Source organism: Leopardus geoffroyi, chromosome B2, assembly GCF_018350155.1.
Source record: "Leopardus geoffroyi isolate Oge1 chromosome B2, O.geoffroyi_Oge1_pat1.0, whole genome shotgun sequence".
Lineage (NCBI taxonomy): Eukaryota > Metazoa > Chordata > Mammalia > Carnivora > Felidae > Leopardus > Leopardus geoffroyi.
In genome coordinates this window covers 96,170,679-96,193,055 of record NC_059332.1, presented here as the reverse complement: position 1 = coordinate 96,193,055, position 22,377 = coordinate 96,170,679, and the positions used below count along the sequence as shown (strand labels likewise).

The following is a 22,377-nucleotide window of genomic DNA, read 5'->3' as shown; positions in this document are numbered from 1 at the left end:
TTACCTACACCTTTCAGAATACAACATATAAATTCATTAGCTTTAAAATATTTGTAGCTCATTTTTCCTGCTACACTACTAAGACCTTGAAGACAGAATCTAAGTACCCTTCATCCTCCCTAGCAGTCTCTTCTACACATAGGTTTTCAATGTGATAAATGAACGGCAAACTCTCATTCACACGCATACCCATTTGAAAGAACACGAATGGCTTGTCATCTCTCTCTCCTCTCATTTCATAAACACCCCCAATAAATGGTAATATGTTGCTACTTACGGTTGGATCTGATAATGACATTGCAGAAAAAGACACGCTTGGGTCAAACCGGCCAGATTTGAAAAGACCCATCAAGTCTGTGTCGCTATTTCCATAGTTTGGCAAGTTTGACTTAAGAACACTTTCGACATGATTAGCTTTTTCCAGATCATCACTGTTCTTCAGTTTAGAAAATTCAGAAAATTTCATTTCTGGCAAGTGTGGATTGCTTCGTGAGCCCAGATCTTCGTTGGCTTCCTCTTTTGGCAGGTATTTCTCCATGTAGCCTGGACTTTTCAAACCCAAAGGAGACGGATTTGTGGTGTTGAAGTTGAAGACCTTTACGCTGTTGGCTGGAAGGTTTGGCTGTTCTTTGTCTGAACCGCAGGGCGGGGCACCCTCGGCCCCGGGCTGCAACGGCAAAGACCGAGAAAGAGAACTGTTCTGAGAAGCACCGAAAGATGTGGTCATAGTACTGACTGATGTCACAGAGGGAGAAAAGATTTTGTCGTGTGGTAAAGAAGATAACATGCTTGAGAAGAGTGCACTTTTTTCTAGCCTAGATCTCTTAACGCCCCCATTTGTAATCTCTTTGTTCTCTTTGTCATTTGTTTCTGGAGCCAGCAGAGGTTCGTCTTTCCCATTAGTGTGAGCGTACAAGGACTTGAAGAGAATACTTTGCTCAGTGGATGTACGTTTGGGCCTCAGTTTGGATTTTGTGTCAAGGTTCTGCATCAGCTGTAAGGCCGGTGACATTTCTGGCTGGTTTTCCCTTTTCTTTCCCAAACCAAAGGTAAACACGTTGGGATCTAACACCTTTTCCAAATTGTCCTCGTGAATAGGAGGCATGACAAAGTGAGGGGCAGGAGAGTTTGGCACCCTGGACTTCTTTTTTTTCTGAGGCACACAGACCGTGCTGTCCATCTTTTTGATAATTTCAGTGAATTTTTCCATATCGGAAGAAGAATCAAATACACTATCATCGCTACCAGCAGAAATGTTCAAAAGACTGGCAGGGCTGTCCTGGCCATTCACAACATTCCGATGTGGACTTTGAGGAGCTTCTGAAGGATTTCGGTCACCGGAGGAGCTGACGGGGCTGGATTCAGTCTTCGGGGCTCTTCTGTCGCCCTGACTTTGAGCCTGGATAGGCAGAGTTTTCTCTGGTTCTGGCGGCATAACTTGTGGGCCAGATTTCGCTGCGTGTTCCTCTTTGCAGTGAGTGTGTTTGGGTGATGTGCTCTCGTTGCCCAGAACTTCCTCTTTCTGGGGAGCACAGCTTGCAACAGAAACCACTTCAAGTTCATCGTTGTGACAACTTGGCAACTGTGCTTCTCTAACTGCAGAGATCTCTGAGAGGACCTGGGGGCCTACATCCTGGGTGTTCTCCACGGGGAGCATGAAGGATCGGACCTGGACAAGGACCTTGGACGGACCCTCGGTGCCCACGGCTCCCGGGCTGTGCTCTGTGGACAAAGGAGGGCTTGCTTCTCCTCCTTCTCCTGCAAGTTTGGAGGGGGGCACGTTCTCATCATTCTTTTGTGACATGGGCAGAACACATCCATTATGGTTTTCTGACACTTTTAGATCAGTGCATGGAAAATTGCTCGTGGGAGCTTCAACACATGTGTCTTTGGGTGCAGGCTGTGAAAGAGAAGGCCCGTTAGATGACTCAGCTGGGGGCTGTGAGTCAGAAAACGTATCCTGGGGCTTTGGTCTGGCTGTTGGAGGGGACTCTTTGGTATCAAGAAGGGCGGGAATGTCTTCTGCTGGATCAGTCATATTTTTGAGTACAAGTCTTTTGCTGTCTGCAGGCTTTGAGTCATCCTCTCCTAAGAGCTTGTGGTCCTTAACAGGAATCAGAGCAGTAACCACTGCTTCGGAAGGGCAGTCAGCATCTGTTTGCACATCTGCTCTATCACCTTGGGTAAGCGGACAACCAAGAGCTTGACCCTCGGCGGGCTCGCCTTCCGATCCTCCTGCACGGGGGCTCCCGGCTGCTGGTGCAATCTCCTCTTCAGTAACTTTGGATTCTGCAGAGGTTTCCTTCACCCGCATACCATTCTGGTGACTACTTGGCATTACTTTCTTTTCGGATTGCTCCATTTCCTTGGCTTTTTTGGCTAAGTTCAGCTTCGCCCTCCCGACAAATGTTTTATTAGAGGCAGGAGTGTTCCTTGTGCCTCGAATGTCAGCATGTCTTGGACTACTGTTTGCCCGTTTGTTTTCAAACAAGGAGATTTTGTTGGCAGTGTTTCCTTTATGAACTGGCTGGCTAAATGGATTATGCTCATTTCCCAAGCTGTCAGGATTCTTAGGGGTTTTAAGATTTAGTTCCACATGTTTGGGCTTGGCAGGGCTGCAAAAATAAAGCAGGAAGATAAAGTTATTGGCCTAGTTTTAAAAAGTGAACATACCAATTTATTCCAAAACCAACATCTTTCTGGTATAGAACATTCATTTTTTCATGAGACTATTTTTTTTAATGCTTATTTAATTTTGAGACACAGAGAAATAGAGCACGAGTGGGGGAGGGGCAGAGAGACAGAGACACAGAATCTGAAGCAGGCTCCAGGTTCTGAGCTGTCAGCACAGAGGCCGATGCGGGCCTCGAACTCACAAACCGTGAGATCATGACCTGAGCTGAAGTCGGACGCTTAACCGACTGAGCCACCCAGGTGCCCCTCATGAGACTTTTTTTTTTAATTATTATTATAATTTGTTTAACCTCATGAGACTATTTTTAAACAATCCTAAAGATTCTATCCACTATTTTTATTCTTTTTTAAAGTTTATTTTTGACAGAGACAGAGACAGTGTGATTTGGGGAGGGGCAGGGAGAGAGGGAGAGTGAGAATCCCAAGCTGGCTCTGCACTGTCAGCACAGAGCCCAACGTGGAGCTTGAACTCAAGAACCATGAGATCATGACCTGAACTGAAACCCAGAGTCAGAGGCTTAACTGTCTGAGCCACCCAGGTGCCTCACACTATCAACTATTTTTAACGGATGTTTTGCTTCTATATGATTTAACTAAGCAAGTCTGGAGGTAGGAGGTTAGCAAGTTTATCAAGTACCTAGTATGTGAGCACAGTGCTCAACACTAGAGTCTGAAGACATCTTAGGCCCTGAAGAACATTAGAATGAATTTAAATATTTAATGTACTCCCTTATTTTAAATATGTAAATGATTTTTACATATCATTGTAAACATCAGTTGAATATTCATTTCATCATAACTTTTTAAACATTTCACAAAGCTAGATTATAAAAATATTTATCTATTATTTACCTCTTTGGATATTTTATTCCCTCCATCTTCCTTCATGTAACTTTATTCTGATTATATAAGTGTGTTCACTACAGAACGTTTGGATAATATAAAAATGAAAAATCACTCACAATCCTACCATTCAATCTCCCTGTTAACATTTTAGTATAATTCAGAATCTGTATGTATAGTAAAATATTTTTTAACAGAATTGGGATGATTCTGTCCACAGAGCTTCAGATCTCATCTTTCAGAAAAAGATTAATCTTATATTTCACATTTTTAACACTTTTTAAGTTACTAAAAAATTTGAAAAGTTTTTTATAAGTCTACATAAAAGTTTCATCATATAGATGTACCATAATTTACTTTCATTACTCAATTGTTGGTTTTGTCATCATTTTTTGGGCAAAGGGAGTTTCCCCTTGCTCTATAAACTATTACTTTTCTTGGTTGTAATTACCCTCTCGTGGAAATCAAAAATCTTTGAATGTACATACTGTCTTCTTTCTGAGAAACAACGTGTTCTCTGTATGACATTAGCCAGCTCAGGTCCTAGCTCTTAACACTAATTATCTGTGTGAGCTTGGTCAAGTTAACTCACTGGACTGGCTACCTTCTCTATCTGCAAAGCACAAACGAACTAGATAGTTTAGAACAGAGTTCCTCACTGCACCCCACACACCCCAAGTTATGGCTGAAGGAATTCTTGGAGTTCTCTTCAACGGATACAGTAGGGACCATAGAGACTGATGAAAGGGGCTGCTGGCCAGCCTCACTCCTTTCAACCAGAATCATTTCTACTTATCTGCTTCATACAGCACTTTTATATAAGCTTTCCTAGAAAAATGGACTCCAAAGCTAAAAACAAAAAAATGTCTAAACCACGGGTCTCGTGGTTTATAAAACGAAGAGATACTAACCACTAACAATCACTGACACAACTTGAGAAACACTGTGCTTGCCTAATGTACAATTTTATACGTTCTTTTTTAAGACGAGGAAATTAAAGCCTAGAGAAGGTAGGTATTTTGCCAGAAGTCACACAGCTAGTGAGTGACAGGGTCATAATTTGAAACCAGGTGTTCTGGTTTCAGATGCCATGCTCCTGCCCACTCAACTCTTCTGCTTCTCCAGACCTCAGGGACCAAATCTGGTCCTTCCTAGCTTTACATATTCAAGAAGTTAATGAATTATCACGAGATCTATAAAATTAAGCCATCATATTTTGGAGGCCACCTTGATAATGGGAATACAAAGTAGAGAAGCACTGAAATCTCATGGTGCCTCCACATGGATTCACTGGCCTTCAGGAAGGAGGAGCCTTTTGAAGGAACAGGCAGTAGGACTTTGGGAGAGATTCCTTATCCTTTGGGACAAAATGAGAAGACTGAGGGGCGCCTGTGTGGCTCAATCAGTTAAGCATCTGACTTTTGATTTTGGCTCAGGTCATGACCTCATGTCAGGCTCTGAGCCACTAACAATGCGGAGCCTGCTTGGGATTCTCTGTCTCCCTCTCTCTCTCTGCCCTCCCCCCGTCCCCTCTCAAAAATAAATAAATAAACATTACAAAAAAAAAAAAAAAGAGAAGACTTGAGAAGTTCTTCCCAAATACAGCATTAAGAATTTAGGCTTTGGGGCGCCTGGGTGGCGCAGTCGGTCAAGCGTCCGACTTCAGCCAGGTCACGATCTCGCGGTCCGTGAGTTCGAGCCCCGCGTCGGGCTCTGGGCTGATGGCTCAGAGCCTGGAGCCTGTTTCCGATTCTGTGTCTCCCTCTCTCTCTGCCCCTCCCCCGTTCATGCTCTGTCTCTCTCTGTCCCAAAAAAATAAATAAACGTTGAAAAAAAAAAAAATTAAAAAAAAAAAAAAAGAATTTAGGCTTTATTTTTAGGAATTTTATTTAAATACTAAATTTGATATATTCTTTTAGGCATTGCTTTCCCCTATATCTATCTCCATAAGATAGCCAGGCTCCCTCATGGTGGGCCCAGATCTTAAATTGAAAAGGAAAATTAACTTATAAGCACTGCCTCGAAGATTAAATTCTAAAGCCAGTGGATTAGAAAAGCAGAGTTTACAGATGCCACCAGTTAGTGAGGGATGTTCACATACCAGGAAATACACATTTTAAACATTCTCACAAGTCAGCTCAAGGAACAGTCAAACATCAAAGTAGATCTTGTGATGTAAATGGAAAATGCTGCAGGTTAGACAACTAACTACCTTAAGGACAGGAAACACATCTACATATTAAAGATTTACACCAAGATCAAAATATATTTTACAACCAAACTTTCTGTGCTATTAAGTTCTGCTACCACGAGTCACTACAATTAACCCAGCTCAAACTGATTAAAAGGAAGGCTTCTGTAATTCATGTTGTAATGCCTTTATTATAACGTGAGAGGGGAAAATCTGGTGTCTAAAAGCTGTGGCTAGCAGAGGAAAATTCTCCATATTCTAAACATACCACTGTTAAGAATCACAACATTTAACACTTGGTAGAGACTTGAAGATGCAAATTTTCTAAAAGCATCAAGAAACATGCTGCTGCATAGTCATCTTTCAGGGAATATAAAATAATTTTAACACTTCAGATGCAAATTGTTTTTAAAAATAATCTGAGTAACATCTCTTCTTGAAATACAATCAGAGGAAAAAAACTGGAAAAAAAAATCCATCAAAGAGAAAAAAAAAGCTAGAAGGAATTAATTTCCCATTTCAATAGTTTGTCGATTCACCAAGTGCAACGCCCTGTGGAAAACACAAATAAGCCAAATGCCTGACAAAGGGAAAGTTTTGGGTAGAAAACAATCTGCATGGAGAAAAAGACATGTGGTTTAGTTCTTGTACAGTAAACGTCACTTTTATGAGTTTCATTATAAGATCTGTGAGTTTCATTATAAGATCGCTTCCCAGGTTTGTTTACTCCTGAGCAGTGTAACATTTCTGGTTTTTCCACTGGTGTTTTCTGATCGGAAGACCAGTAAGGGTAAGAAACAGCTACACACACAGCAACTCTTCTCAGGCTCACCCTTAGAAGGTCTGAATGTCCGTCACGCTGGCCTTCTACAAATAATTGGCATCATTCACTCTGGTTATTTCTCTGACACAGCCATTACAGAATAAATAGCTGACTTTATCAAAGGTCTCCAGGGTGGCAGCTGGTGAGGTAGCTCAAATTACTCATTAAGCAGATTGTCCCTCAAGTGTTTACCAAACAGACCTCCTACTCTAAAGCTTATGTATCCAACAGTTCAAATAGAATGAAACCCATTCGGTTTAAGCATCAAAATGCTGTGAAAACACAAGCTCTTTTAATAAATGTGTAAATGCAGGAAAAACGTGAGGAGTTTAGATGTTTATTTTTCACAGGTGCGAACTGGGAGGTGAGGAAGCGAGAGTATGGCAAGGGGAGAATCTTGAGTTCTAAAAAGAGCCCTCCCTACCCCATCCACCTATACAAACCACATTTAGCATCAAGGCGCAACAAGCCCATCTCCAGAAAGCCAAGAGTGATTTCTTCGGGCTTTATACCTCCTCAGCCTTCACAGCCAGCACCCCACTTCGCAGTTCCAACAGCTATCACCTACCTCATAGAGATATTTATCTGTGTCTTGCCCTGCCAGAGTGGGCCATAAACTTCTCAAGGGCAATATACTGAATCATAGTATCAGTTTTTCCCCATAGTTCTTGGCACCATACCATGCACAGAAGGTACTCAATAAATATTTGGGGGGGCGGGGAGCGGAAATCAATGAACTTAACAGCAGGTAGCCAAACTGTTGTTGAGCTTGATCCTTCCGATGTGTCATTTTAACAGTCTCCCAGTAAGAACCTGGTCCTTTCTCCATTTCAATAACTAAGAATTACTTTTAACCTGGGGGCAAAAACACCACTCTCAACTCCTGAATATTCTAAGAAGGGGAATTAGAAAAAAAATTTTTTTTTCTTTCAAGCTGCACTAAATTCCAGAAAAAAGTTATGTGAGTTATCTTAAACTCACCCACATCAAAGCTACTGGGTCATAGTGAACAGAAGAGTGTTTGCTCCATGTTTTCAAATTCACTGCATAGGCGTCAAGAGGGCCCTATCCAAGAATGCTGGTGTACATTTTGAATAAAGATTTAGCTCCTGTCAGGCCAAGCAGTCTTCTTTCAGTTAATTATGTAAACATCCAGCCTCAAGAGATTTTTACATTCATTCAGCTTAAATCTACCAAAACAGTTAATGAACAACCCAGGAGGCTCCCAAAGTGCCATCTTCAACTGCGTTAACTAGCCCTTCACTTCTTTCCAACATAGAGGGGAAAGTTCAGTGCAGAGAGAGAGCTCTTCCACAAACGCAAAGACCCCGAGCCTCCCGGAAACGCCCCTCGGCACGTGAGCTGAGACCCACAGCTCCACCAGGCCCCAACCCGCCGCTACTTACAGGGTCACTTTAGTGGTCACCGTCGACCTGCCCACACCGAAATGGCTCCTGGGCTTCAAGCTCTCGGCGTCAGAACCACCGGCCGACCTGCCCAGCTCTTTGCTTCGACTTGCTTCTCCCCGGCCGTCGAAGTGGTTGGGGAGCAGGCCCCTCTTGTGCTCGGGCTTGATCTCCGGCAGCAGCGAGCTGCTCTTGACCGTGAGCTCGCGGGGGATGACGCGGGCCGCCTCCTCCCCGTTGTCCCCCGCGGCACCCTTGGCGGCCGGGTCGGGCGCCGGCGCCCTCTTGGGGGGGGACTCCTTGGCGGGAGCCCGAGGGCCGCCTGCAGGCGAGGTGGGCGCGGCCTCGGAGACCCGGCTCTTGCCCCTCCTCTTGGTGGGAGACGAGGCCTGCGGCGGCTGCTTGCCGCGCTCCGACTCCCCGCGGAGCTGCCCTCTGGAACCGGGGCTGGGCTTGGACTCCGCGCTCGCAGCAGAGGCAACGCCCCCGTCGGGGGCCGCCCGCGGAGATTTCACTTTCTTTTCCGCGGAGCCGTTCTCGGTGGCCGCGTTTGGCGCCACCTCGTAGTCGAACACCGCGTCGTCCCTGCCCGCGCTGTCGGGCGGCGCCGTGTCGGGCCCGGGGGAGTCGGTGGATTTCTGCGATCTTCTCCGCCTGCCCGACCTGCGGCCGCCGGACCTCTTCTCCATGTCGTCGGAATCGCCGAAATCTTCTGCCCCCGGAGTAATCGCAACCGGCTCGTCCACCTGTGCCACTTCAGTCTTGCTCAAGTAGATGTCCAAAGTTAACACTGTGGCGGGATGGGTGCGCTCGCCAGGCCGGCAATGTTGTCCTTGGGTCCCGGCTTTGCCGTCTGCCTGCGCTGAGCCAGCGCGGTTCCCCTCGCCCTCCGCCGGTGGGTCACCTGGAGGAGCGGCCGCGTCCTCGGGGGAGCGGCTGCGCGTGTCTTGGGGCCCCACACGGACTGCCCCGGCACACACACGGGGGGCTGTGTCGGTGGCCTCCCTTAGTCCAGCCCCGGAACTCTCCCTGGTGGGCGACCCCGGCACACTCCTCGCACCCTGGGCTGTCTCCTGCTGGAAGCCAGTGCCCGGTGAAGCGTCCTCCCCCGGGCTGCGGGCCAGCGTCTCTGCGTTCTCTTGCCTGGAGGAATTCTCTGGTGAGGAATGCAGCTGCTTGGCAGCGGTGGTGGCACCTGGGAAAGACTCTCCCTCTGCCTCCAGAGGTTCTAATTGGAGTGAATCACATTCACGGCACTGCTGCCCAGCCGCCGCCGCTGCCTGGCTGCTCGTGCAAGGTGACAGCTTGGCGTCAGGGGGGTCCACCTGTACACAGGTCTCCGGGTGCTCCTCCGACCCCTGGGGCTTCTCCTGCGGGGAACCCTCCTCACACGTGTCAGTTTGCTTTGGTTGGTTGCCCAGAGGTTTACGCTTCTCATTCTCTCTTTCTGGGGGTTTGGAAGAGGCTACATCTTTGGGAGACACTGATTTGGCACTGGAGCTGGTGGGACTCTCTAACCCGTTTCTGCTGGTCCTTCTCCTTCCTGCCGTGAACAGATTGCCAAGTTTCCCCAAAACCGGCTTCCTTTTGTTTTCTTCTGGTGGTTGTGCTCTGGACTGGAAAATAAAAGGGATTGGGGGAGAGAAACTATAAAAAATCTGGGTTTTCCCCTCTTTAATAGTAAGTACATAGCAGAACTACAAGCCAAAATGGTAACAGACCAGTCTCTGATTGAAAATTAAAGTTATGTTTTTGTTACATTTATTCCAACAAAATAAACCCAGATTTTACCTTTTTAATTTTTCTTAAGCCCCATGATGTGTTTGGCACTACTTAGAATAACATGTTCTTCAACTAGGTCTTGTGTTTTAAATAAAAATTGGGGGCGGGGGGCGGCCCTTAGGTGGCTCAGTCGGTTTAGTATCCGACTTCGGCTTAGGTCATGATCTCACAGTTCCTGGGTTCGAGCCCTGCGTCAGGCTCTGTGCTACAGCTCAGAGCCTGAGGCTACTTCAGATTCCGTGTCTCCCTCTCTGCCCCTCCCCCGTTCACACTCTCTTTCTCAAAAATAAATAAACGTTAAAAAAAATTTTAGAGAAAAATTCGTAAGGTCCAAATAATCACCTACACAAAATAAACAATTGACTCTAGCTTTTGCTTTTTACCTCCTTCCTCAATAAAGCTGCAATTTCAAAACTGACATGCGTGACTACAGGGCATCAGTAAAGACACTAAAGTATCTTAAGGGGGTGTTTTTTTTGTTTTTGAAACACCTCCTTTCTTTTTGTAGTAAGGAAGGAAAACCAGGAAAAAGCTCTAGCAGTCCTTTCTAGAACAGAAGGAAGCCGCCTGGGTTCAATAGAACTGCAAATGAAAGCCCTTAGGAAAACCAGGATTCTAGCACCTGGGCCCGCCCATAGCCACACCTGCGGTTCCCGGAGGGGCGGGCCCGCACTCCTCCAATGGGAGAAACAGGCGGGCATTCAAACGCCTGCTGGTTTCCCCCCCTCCCCCCAAAGCCATCGGGCCGCTCTGGCCCTCACCCGAAAGGCCTTTCCCCCGCGGGAAGTTCCTAAGAGTGCAAATACCGGGTGTACCTGGGGAAGGAGGACGACCACTTTCGCATACCCTCCCGTCTGTGTCCGGGAGGCGCCGGCGGACAGGAGCGCACCTGGCTCTGTCCACGAGGACCTCGGCCGGGGGCCAGCCCCTCACTGCGGCACAGGGCTTCAGACGCGAGTCCCGGAAGCAGAGCCACCCGTGGGAAGGGGTCCGGGCCACCCGCAAAAATCGCCGCGGGTTCCGGGAAGGGAAAAAACGGGCGCTTCTTACATAGCCTGGAGCCAAAGGGCGCTCACCTGGCGCCTGCGCTGGAAGGGGAGGGCGCTCGGAACCAATCAATAAAAGGAAACCTGCCAGTAAGCGCTGCGGTGGGGTTTGCCTCACGCGGAGAGGGGGTCCGTGGGGCACCAGGCGGGCAGGAAGAGAAGGAGGCCTCCCTAGGAAAGGGAGGGAGCTCCGGACGCTAGCCCGGCATTGGCTCCTAGGGGAGGGCGGTGTACTCCGCGTAAGGATCCCACTGAAACCAAGACCACACGTGTGGCTACAAGAACTTAGGAATTACCTCTTCCATTAAAAACCCAAGAGCTTAGCTTGAGCCCCACCCACCAAGGCGAACATTCAGGGCAGTTTTTACAATATTGACTGTTTACCGAGAGGTTCCGGAATAACTCTTCAGCTCCATTTCCTTTGCCAGTGAACTTTGGAAGTGGTAGGAAATAGGAAAGACATCAAGATAAACCATGGATATTAACATGGTCGACAAGTACGTATTGAGACAGCCTCGGCAGAGTAACATGTAATTCTGCAACAGCCTAGTTAGGTGCTGGTACCCCACGGTAGAAATGAGGTAAGCAAAGCTCGGACAGCAAAGAGACAAAGAGCGGCGAGGGGGGTACTCCTTCAGCTTCACCACCCAGACCCGTTTCAGAGGACGTGGAGGTGCAGAGGGCACTCCTGAGGCAGAGGCAGCCCAGAGAAAGGGATTGAACGCAGGCCATACACCTCCTGAGGAAGTGCTCATGAGTCACATTTACTGACCAGCTCTGAGCAGTTCTTTGGTTTGAGAAGCACCTGGCGGGAGCTTTGGAACGAGCTAGCTGCTGCAGGAGGAAATGGGTCCTTGTTGCAGCAACTGGGAGCTTGTGTGACTGAATTGATATGCTTCTAAAATCTAACCAGATTTTTATTAATAATTCAATCCTACAATAGTTATATAAATAATATAAGAAGGATTCACTGTGTAATTTAAGAAGAAAATAAATATCCCAGCTACCTAGGAATATGTTTGGATTCTTACTACAAGTCAAAAGTATTGTGTGATATTTATTTATTTTTATTTTTGAGAGAGAGAGAGCGAGCTGGTGCGAGCAGGGAGGGGCAGAGAGAGAGGGAGAGAGAATCCCAAGCAGGCTCCATGCTGTCAGCACAGAGCCCGCTGTGGGGCTCGAACTCTTCAATGGTGAGATCATGAGCCAAAATCAAGAGTCAGACTCTCAACCAATTGAGCCACTCAGGCGCCCCGCCCCTTTATTTACTTATTTGTTTATTTATTTACTTATTTATTTATTAATTATTTGAGAGGGAGAGCGAGCAGGAGAAAGGGAGAAAGAATCTTAAGCAGGCTCCACGCTCAGCATGAAGCGCCACATGGGGCTCAACTCCACAACCCTGGGACTGTGACCTGAGCTGAAATCAAGAGTCAGATGTTCAACGGACTGAGGCACCCAGGCGGCACCCCAGTATTACATGACTTTTAAACATAATTCATGCTTACTAAGCCCTTCTTAGGCACTAGACACTTAAAAGGAGATTTACATAGAGTCCCATCTAATCTTCCTAACAGCCCTTGAGGTAGGTACTCTTTTTATGCCCATTTACCAAGGTTACTTTTCGCTGCCCAAAGGTCCACAGCCAGTAGTCTTTCTGACTCTGGAGATGGAGCGCTTTGTCACTGTTGCCTGAAGAGACCTTCAAATGTATCCTAAAGACGTACCCAGGAAAAAAGGTTTGAGTCTGTGGGCTCAATGTTAGCCTGTCTCAAAAGAAAACCGTTAGGTTTATGTATTACTCTGTCCTGCCAATCATGTTGTAATCCATCTTTCCCATGGAGTTGAAAGATGCCTGATCAGTAGTCCTCTCTGCCCAGTGCAGGCATTTTTCATTTTTTGGCTATAGCTGCTTTTTTACAAAACCGGTTGTTCTCTATAACTCAGCCTCATCAACTACTTGACTCCGCTTCCCCTCAGAAGGGCAGCCAATTTATCACCTGCCAGGCTGTTGTTTTGTGTATTGAACTTCCTAGAACTGTAGAGTTTTGTTTGTTTGTACATGAATGTTCACAGAAGTTTAATTCATAATTGTCAAAAACTGGAAACAAATATCCATCAACTGTGAATGGAGAAACAAATTGTGGTACATCATACACCAGAATACTACTCAACAATAAAAAGGACTGAAATTCTGAAGTGTGTAATGACACGGATAAATCTTAAAAATGTTATGCTCAGTGAAAGAAGCCAGACTCAAAACATTACCTACTGCACGGTTCCATGTGTATGCTATTCTAGGCAATGCAAATCTAATATATAATCATAGAAAATAGATCAATAGTTGCCAGAGGGTAGGGAAGGGGTGGAGGGGTACAATGTGACTACAAAGAGACACAAAGGAACTGTGGGGGTAATGGTGATGTTCTATATCTTAAATGTGCTAATGGGTACACATATGTACATAACTTTCAAAACTCCTGGAATGATACACTTAAAATGGGTACAATTTTTTATATATAAATTATATCTTAATAAAGATGGTTTAAAAATAAAACTTTCTGGGGTACCTGGGTGGCTCAGTCGGTTAAGCATCTGACTCTTGATTTCAGGTAAGGTCATGATCTCATGGTTTGTGAGTTTGAGTCCCAAGCTGGGCTCTGTACTGACAGTGCAGAGCCTGCTTGGGATTCTCTCTCTTTCCCTCTCCCTCTGATTTTCCCCTGCTCACTTTCTCTTTCTCTCTCAAAAATAAATAAATAAACTTAAAAAAAAAAAACCAACTACAAATTAAACTTCCCCATGAGAAACAATCCATCTGGCTCAGGAGCACATTTCATAGTTCTTGGTCAACAGGAGCCTCAAGTCATTTCAAGAGCTAGATCCTTGTTTACAGCAGAATGCAGCCTTCCTCCAGGAGCCAAGCCCCTGAGTATCTCCAGCATATGTCTATGCAAGGCACTGAGCAGAGTTCAGAAGGAACTGTTCATCCTAAGTAAAGTTCACAGTCTTTGAGAAAATCTTTGAGAAAAACCCCTTCTTAAAATAGGACATACATTTCTTTTCAGCCAGGGATTTTTCTTTCCTCATGGAGGAGAATATAAGCATGGCAGATGGAAGGTGAAAAGCTAGATGGCCTTCGAATTGTCCAGAGAATAGTTACCTTCTTACGTAGGAGTCTGCACCTGGAGTACTAAAGGTAGGATGGGACCTAGCACTTACTTGCTCAACCTCCATAATAATCTGTTGGGGAGGAGTGTTTTGCAAAGAGGCCATGAGGGCCAATCAGTTTTCATCCTGCTCTCCTTGGCTGCTCCCCAGGCTCTCCTCCCTGCAAGGTCAGGTTGCTGACCCTACAGCAGAGCCCTGCAATCCCAAGACCTCCTTGGTGGTTAGCTCTCTCTTGTGCACTCCTGTACACCTGATTTAAGGCAGCGTGCACACCTCACTGTACAGAACCTGCATTTGGAACCCACACCTGATAAGAACGAGAGCTGTCCACAACAGGACTACCTCAGAGATGGCCCATGGGTTGTGTGCTAAGGCTTGTCTTACAGTCCTCCTGTTGGCTAATGTTAAATGTGGCTCATTAGCGACATGTGTAAGCATCTAGGACAAGCCCATACTCCAGCAGCGAGTAGAGGCCCAGGCAGCACTGGCTGCAGGGCTGTTTTGTGATCCCCAGCTTTGGTGTGGCAGCGCCTGCTATCAGCAACTGCTCCTTCGTAACGCCACCCTGTGTTATTACCTGTAATTTCAGAGATCTTGGCAATCTCAACTAGTGGGGGGCAAAAGGCCAGGGAATACAGGATAAATTGTTAATATACTACAAATTGTTAACGTACCAAAATGTCTGGACATACAAACAAAACAGTGTGCTTATCCCCCACCCCTCACCAGCCACCTGATTGCCTATTGGAGTCACTGCTTTAAATTTAGAAGTAAGTACTTTACCTGAAATTATGTTTGGAGTTTGAAGAAAAATATGTTGAGCATATTTTGTTATTATTATTTTTATGTTTTGATTTTATTTTTGAGAGAGACAGAGTGGGAGCAGGGGAGGAGCAGAGAGAGAGAGAGACACAGAATCCGAAGCAGGCTCCAGGCTACAGGCTGTCAGCACTGAGCCCGACGCAAGGCTCAAACCCACGAACTGTGAGATCGTGGCCTGAGCTGAAGTCGAATGCTTAACTGACTGAGCCATCCAGGTGCCCCAATATGTTGAGCATATTATTTGAAAATGTAACTAACATACTGTTTAAAAATAAGTCTTTCATGTTTTCCACCTTTTTGTTGCCCAGTGGAATATAGGCCCCTTAAGAGCAGGAAAAATGTCCCGTCTGTATTCCCATGGCTTAGCACAGGGACTTATAGCTAGAGGTGGACATAATGTATTTGCTGCTACTAGAATTAGGAACATTCCTTCTCCTTTCTGAAACAGAGTTACCAAAATTCTTGTAGATAAAGTAGAAACATGATTAGATCTAAACAAAACCAAAACAGAATAGAAATCTTTTTTGCACAAGACTTAGTGTGGTCAACAATTTGCAGCTCCATTCTGCCCATGTGAAGATTCCACAGGGCGATATAGCTGCTGGCACACAAACTTCCATTTCTTCAGCTTACTGCTGGCTGCCAGCTCAAATCTGACTTGAGAAGGCAGATCAAGATCTTTTACATGTACTCACCTGTGCCTCCTACCAGAGCATGGTCACTGAGGTAGAAAAGTAACTCTTTTTTGGAACACTTGTGACTCCCTAAGCACTCACTTTGATTTCTGAAAATATGCCTTAAAGTAGCTCCTTTAGTTCAGCCACAATGAGGAATGAGTCTAATGGACATTAGTGTAAATGATAGGATGACATGTTACTTTGATAATACCTTAGGTTCTCAACACATGTGTACATGTGTTTGCATTGGTGAGGAACTTTTTTTCTGCATAGGTTAAAAAAATAGTTTCAGTTGTGAGGCTTAAAAATATAGGGACTTAAGGGGCACCTGGATGGCTCAGTCAGTTGAATGTCCAACTGTTGATTTTGGCTCAGGTCATGATCCCAGGTTGTGGGACTGAGCCCTGTGTCAGGCTCCGCACTGAGCATTGAGCATGGAACCTGTTTAAGATTCTCTCTCTCTCTGCCCTTCCCCATCTCATGCTCCCTCTCTCTCTCTCAAATTAAAAAATATATATATGGGGATTTAAGCTACTTCAACTTTTAAAAACCCTTCAACTTTTTTTTTTAATTTTTTTTTAATGTTTGTTTATTTTTGAGACAGAGAGAGACAGAGCATGAACGGGGGAGGGGCAGAGAGAGAGGGAGACACAGAATCGGAAGCAGGCTCCAGGCTCTGAGCCATTAGCCCAGAGCCCGACGCGGGGCTCGAACTCACAGACCGTGAGATCGTGACCTGGCTGAAGTCGGACGCTTAACCGACTGAGCCACCCAGGCGCCCCTCAACTTTTTTTTTTTAAGTAGGCTCTGTGTCCAATGTGAGACTCGAGCTCACAACCCTGAGTTTAAGAGTCACATGCTCCACTGACTGAGCCAGTCAGGCGCCCCACCCTTCAACTTTTAAAAGTAAAAGCAAGGATCAGAAAATCCCATCCCATAAGCAAGAAATACTTTGAAGATGTGGAACAACTAAAGAACAAAGATGGAGAGTGGGGAAGGGGAGGGAAGTGAAAAAACAGAGAAACGGTCAAATTTGGAGGGACAATCTGGGGTAGAGTTAGGATGCAAGAAAGAGAAACACACAAAAAGCAAGAAAGACTTTCATGAGGAGATATTACTGAGGAGATATTCATGAGGAGATATTATATTCAATGAGGAGATATTACTCTCTTTTCTTACAACTTCCAGGATGTTCATGCTAAAGAGTTTTAGAAGTAAAATGAAAATCATGTTTTCCCACAATATATGTGCATATATCTGAGCAACATACATACATATACGTGTGCATGTGCACGCACGTGTGTGTGTGTGTGTGTGTGTGTATGTGATATCTGCACATATCATCTGAGCCTCAGAACCTCAGACAGATGAAGTTACATAAAGGGAGGATCTAGATATGGGTCCCTGATAGTACAGACCTAGATTGCAACAGGCATTTCAAATGACGTGCTCTCCTCTATCTCCCCATTTTGTGTTTTTCTTTTCCCTATTCCTTGTGCTAATAAATATGGCCCACTCCAAACACACACACACAATGTAAAAGACGAAATGTTCACATAAATAAACTTTGACCTACTGAGCACTGAAACTTTTCATTTTAACTTTTAAGTAAATATTTTTCTTTTATGTGTTATACAGTTCCCTCCCTCAGAGTATACTAAATATAATCTACTACGTAATGATTCTGGAGACAGAACTTGGACCCAGGTTATCCCATTTGTGCTATTACAATGATTTCTTCCAGGGCTGTCATAATGAGTAAAGGCTAAGGCTTGTGCTACGTGACCCACAGACTGTGACAGGTTTAGTAATAAGCAGGCCTTTTGCCAAAAGACATGTGAAATTACTGCATCCGACCACTTTTGATCTACAGTACGACTTCATACAGTGCAACCAGTAATACTTTACATTAGGCCTCAGAGTCTGTCTCCATTGTCACTGATCCCCTGTCTCTCAGGGAGGATGCTTGCTCACCCTGCACAGTTTCCAGTATTTGTCAGCACTCCCAATGCCCACCCACCCTATCTCTATGGCTCATTCTTGTTCTCGTGTGTGTGTGTGTGTGTGTGTGTTTTATCTCTCTTCTCTGTCCATTCAACTTCCAGTGGTATGCACTTCTCTACTTTCTACTTTTCCTACTGTGCCACTTTGAGCCACACAATGACCACACCCTGTTGTATAAAGTCATAGATCTACCACTGGGTCGGTGAAGTGACAGCATGGCTTTTTTCTACCTTTCAAGTGTAACAATGTCCTGAAATGGAGGCATTATTGAACATGAAAGCCATCGTTAATGAAACAATTAAATGTTCATTATCCCAAAAGCATTTTATATTCTTCCAGAGGGTTTTATGAAGAAGTGAAGAGTTTCTTTTGAAAAGGAGATTCCCAGTTCCAGTTAAGAATTGACCTTAGGGCATTCACTGTTTGACAGAAGCAGAGTGAAACCTAATTGTTTAAAACTACAGGTATTCGATCAACCAGAAAGAAGGATAAAATCATGGAATGTTTAAATTCTAGGATCACTTAACTCATTCATTCCACTAACCGTTATTGGGAGTCCACTTTGCGCCAGAATTTTCTCCTTACCTTAAAGAAGCAAACCACAATCCAAAGATCCTAAGTAATTTTCTTAAGACACAAGTCAGGCTTTCTAAAGTTAGCTCAGTAATTTTTCCCATTTGAGGTTATAATATATCATTAGAAAAATAAGATTTTATTTCCTAGAATATGATGTATATACCACTTTTATGAATGTCTGACTGCATACAGTATGTTACACCTGTATGATGTGCTTAGTTCTAGGCTTTGCAATTCAAAAAAGGACATGATAGAGTAAGCAGCTGATAAGCTCTCTCTTATTATGGAGTGCTGTTTTTAGAATCAGGGAACTCTGTAAACAGTGGATATTGTTTGCTCATCCTTCCTCACCCCTCTCTGTGCCCCAAACCCTTGACCACAATGGAATATAGAAACTGACTCCTTTAGGGGCACCTGAGTGGCTCACTGGGTTAAGCATCCAACTTCGACTCAGGTCATGGTCTCACGGTTCATGGGTTCAAGCCCCACATCAGGCTCTGTGCTGACAGCTCAGAGCCTGAAGCCTGCTTCAGATTCTGTGTCTCCCTCTCCCTCTTACCCTCCCTCACTCGTGCTCTGTCTCTCAAAAATAAATAAAGGTTAAAAAATTAAAAAAAAAAAAAAAAAGAAAAAAAGAAACTCCTTTACCCTTTGGCTTGGGTTTGGTCCAGCCAGTGGAAGGCAGTGATGGGAAATCAAGGGGAGGGACCGGGGTGAGGTCACGTATTTTTCTTTTCCCCATCTCTCCCTCTCCTATTGTGCTCTGGGCAGGTGTGGCCAGGTTTGACCATGGATTCTGTCAGCAGCCTTCCCTGCAGCCATACTTCTCTGCAGTTCCCAGTCAGTGACTGCTTCCTCGTCTTGCCCCTTCAGGCCTAGGATGGGAAGAATCTCAACTGGTGCTGGCAGGGGAGTGCTTCACTATCCTCTGCTTAAGGTAAAAACAGGTTTTATGGGGCAGAAAAATTTTGAGAGATTTCTTTAAGAAAAAGAACCCCAGGGGTGCCTGGGTGGCTCAGTTGCTTAAGCGTCCGACTTCGGCTCAGGTCATGATCTCATGTCATGAGTTCGAGCCCCATGTCAGGCTCTGTGCTGACAGCTCAGAGCCTGGAGCCTGCTTTGGATTCTGTGTCTCCCTTTCTCTCTGCCCCTCCCCTGCTTGGGTGTGAGCTCACGCACATGCTCTCTCTCTCAAAAATAAATAGAACATTAAAAGAAAGAAAGAAAGAAAGAAAGAAAGAAAGAAAGAAAGAAAGAAAGAAAGAAAGGAAGAAAGAAAAAGAACCCCAAATTCTGGATTACAGATTTAGGGACAGGATTTTAGAAGAGGCCAAGTGAGCAAAGAACTCAGAAGCTTAAGCTTCTTTCACTTCTCTTGGTTTCCTTAACACCTTTCCCACTCTTTGCCAACAGGCCTTCATTATTTTCCTCAATTACCCAAGTGCTCTGTTCCTGGGATAGGGTCTTCACTAACACTGTGTGCCCAACCATGGGTAACAAATAACTCACAATGTTTCTTTATGTGTAAATTTGATCAAGTTTTTCTTTTTCTCTCAAATGCGAAGATAATGATCATGCTGAATTAATTTGCTTTGTAGTAGAGATATTTAATCCTAATTTGGTGAATTTTTTTCCTATGCATAACATGTAACTAAGAGAAGACTGAAGAATTTGAAATTTATCGTACAGTATTTCTTACTATCTCTTGGACCGTATGTATATCTTGATTAGCACAAACCACTGATTAGTCAGTTCCTAATTGGAGTAAAGAAGCTTAGCCAGACTGGAAAATGGAAATATGCTCATTGTGAAGTAGTCGAATTAGTTCCTTTTTAATTGACCCAGAACCAACCAAACAAACAAACAAACAAACAAACCCAAACATGTTCTTTATGCAATCTAACAAGAATGACTTGCACAATTGCTCAGGTCAAAGATCAAGAATAAGTACTTTAATACAGAGAACAGATTGGTGGTTACCAGAGGAGAAGGGGGTGAGGGAGGGCCGAATGAGTGAAGGGTCACAACTGTATGGTGATGTGTAGTAATTAGACATATGGTGGTGGCCACTCTGTGGTGTATACAAATAGCAAATTATAATGTACACCTGTAAGTTATGCAATATATACTGATTTTACCTCCATATCTGAATGATGTGATGAGGGCATAGGGAATAAGTTGGAGAGAAGAGGGGGAAACAGCCCTGGAGAGGTCTGACACAGCATGCCTGCCCCCCTCCACCAGGCACAGCTAACAGTCAAGTCCACTGTAAGGTGAGGGAGATCAGGAAGCAAGAAGGAACTTGGAGGTGCCAGGTCTATGAAGAATGAAGCCTCTCCAACACAGCACTATGACTCTAGGCTGTCTATGAGACTTCTAGTGACCTTGAGACTTGAGATTAGTTTAACCACATTTAAAAGTATGGCAGAAAATAATGGAGTTATTTCTAGAAAATGGAGCAATCTCAGTTTTTCCAGTTAATAATCATTTCTCCCCAAATTTCTCAGTTTTCCATAATTTCTAGTGAGAATTATTGACTTCCTGGGCATTACATTCCAAGTTAAGAAGCAGAATGCATGCTTTCGTGAAAAGAACTGTTACTATATAGGGATCAAATCACTTATCCTCTCAAAAAATTCCTCTTCTGTCATACAGGATTACTGAGAAATTCACATGAAATGATATATGTGAACATGCTTTGAAAAGCACAAAGTGCCCTAAGACAGTGGTGGCTGGCGTAATTGATAGTCTGATATTTTGCTGATGTTTCATGACCCAAGTTTAAATTATGGAAACTAAGTAAATAATGAGATCACTTTATGGTTCTCAGGTGGTGAGACAGAGATGAGAAAAGAGACCAGATGCAGTTCCTAAAAGAGTTAGCGTGTCTCCAGAACTGGGCACACCATTCATGGCTTATGAGTGCTCATCTTCGTTGTGCCATGACCAGAATAAAGAAAACAAACAGAAGTCTACTCCCCCCGCCTTTTTTTAAAAAACTTTTCTCCCCAGATCATAATGTATAGAAGAAGACACGCAACTAGGTAGAGTAGACAGCTTTGGGTCACCTGATGTAAAACCGAACCTCACTTTCTATAACCTTATCCTCCTTTCTTTTTCTTCATAGCACTTATCATTACTTGAACTTCACTTCATGTTTATTTGTATAGTTTATCATCTGCTTTCTTTATGGAACATAAGCTGCATGAGTACAAGAATGTAGTTTTGTTTGCCACTGTGTCCCTAATCCTTTCTCAATGCATGGTACCAATAGGCACTCAATAAATATTTGTCAAACGAACGCATCAACCTTATTTTCCAGAAATCCCTTACTTACCCACCCATCAATCAGGGAGAGCCAGACAAGAGTGAGTAGTGGAATGATAAGTTAGTTTGAGGGCAATGAGTTATTCCTGAAGTCGTCAGCAAGCAATCCTCAGACAAGAGCAAAGCCCTGTCTCTAGCTTCAGTCCCCTTCTCAAATGATTCCTCCCAAAATCCAGGTTCTGAAATACCCACCCTCTGGATTTGTTTTTGGGATCAATTGAAATGTTTGTAAAACATCTAGCATAATCTCTGGGGAAGAAATGGATGGAAAAGGGAACCTTAGAAAATAAAATTAAAAAAAAAGAAATACATATTCATATTTGAAAGTCAGACTATACAAGCAAGTACAATGAAGAAAATATAAATTAGCTTTCATTTTCCCATCCCAAGATACTATTATTATTATTATTATTATTTTTCTTTCCTGGCTTTTTTTTTTTTAATTCATTCACTTCTTTTTTAAGTTTAATTTACTTATTTTGAGAGAGAGAGATGGTGTGCACGAGTGGAGGAGAGGCAGAGAGAGAGGGAGAGAGATAAATCCCAAGCATCCCAAGAGAATCGACAAGAGAGAGATCCCAAAAGAGTCGACGTGGGGCTCAAACTCACAAACAGAACTGTGAGATCATGACCCGAGCCCAAATCAAGAGTCAGATGCTTAACTGACTGAGCTACCCAGGCGCCCCTCCTCCTGGCCTTTTTTCAGGGCATTATACAGTATCACTTGATAAAAAGCTTTTTCATATATTGTTTTTTTCACTGAATTCATGCCAATAAATATACATCTAAAATAGTATTTTTAATGGTTACATTCAATTCCATCATGTTAATGTACTACAATTCCTGCAGTTGTTCATTTATGTTGTTTTCAATGCATTGCAGGCTGCAGAAAGCATATCTGTAGCTTATCTCTACACATACTCTTAATTATTACCTAGGATACGTTCCTATTCAGTAATTAAGGGAATGAAAAGACCATAATGAGACGTATTTACACATCCATCAGATTGGAAAA

General features: G+C 44.2%; 1 protein-coding gene across 1 annotated transcript in view; it reads right to left on the bottom strand.

Moving 5' to 3' along the window:
* CRYBG1 (crystallin beta-gamma domain containing 1) overlaps window positions 1-22,377 on the bottom strand; it is a 185,848-nt gene that overhangs the window by 43,084 nt on the left and 120,387 nt on the right. The window contains exons 3-4 of the mRNA XM_045499179.1: window positions 7,958-9,573; window positions 278-2,615 (exon numbers count right to left, since the gene is read on the bottom strand). Of these exons, the coding sequence (XP_045355135.1) occupies window positions 278-2,615; window positions 7,958-9,573 (3,954 nt within the window). The remainder of the gene's footprint in view (window positions 1-277; window positions 2,616-7,957; window positions 9,574-22,377) is intronic.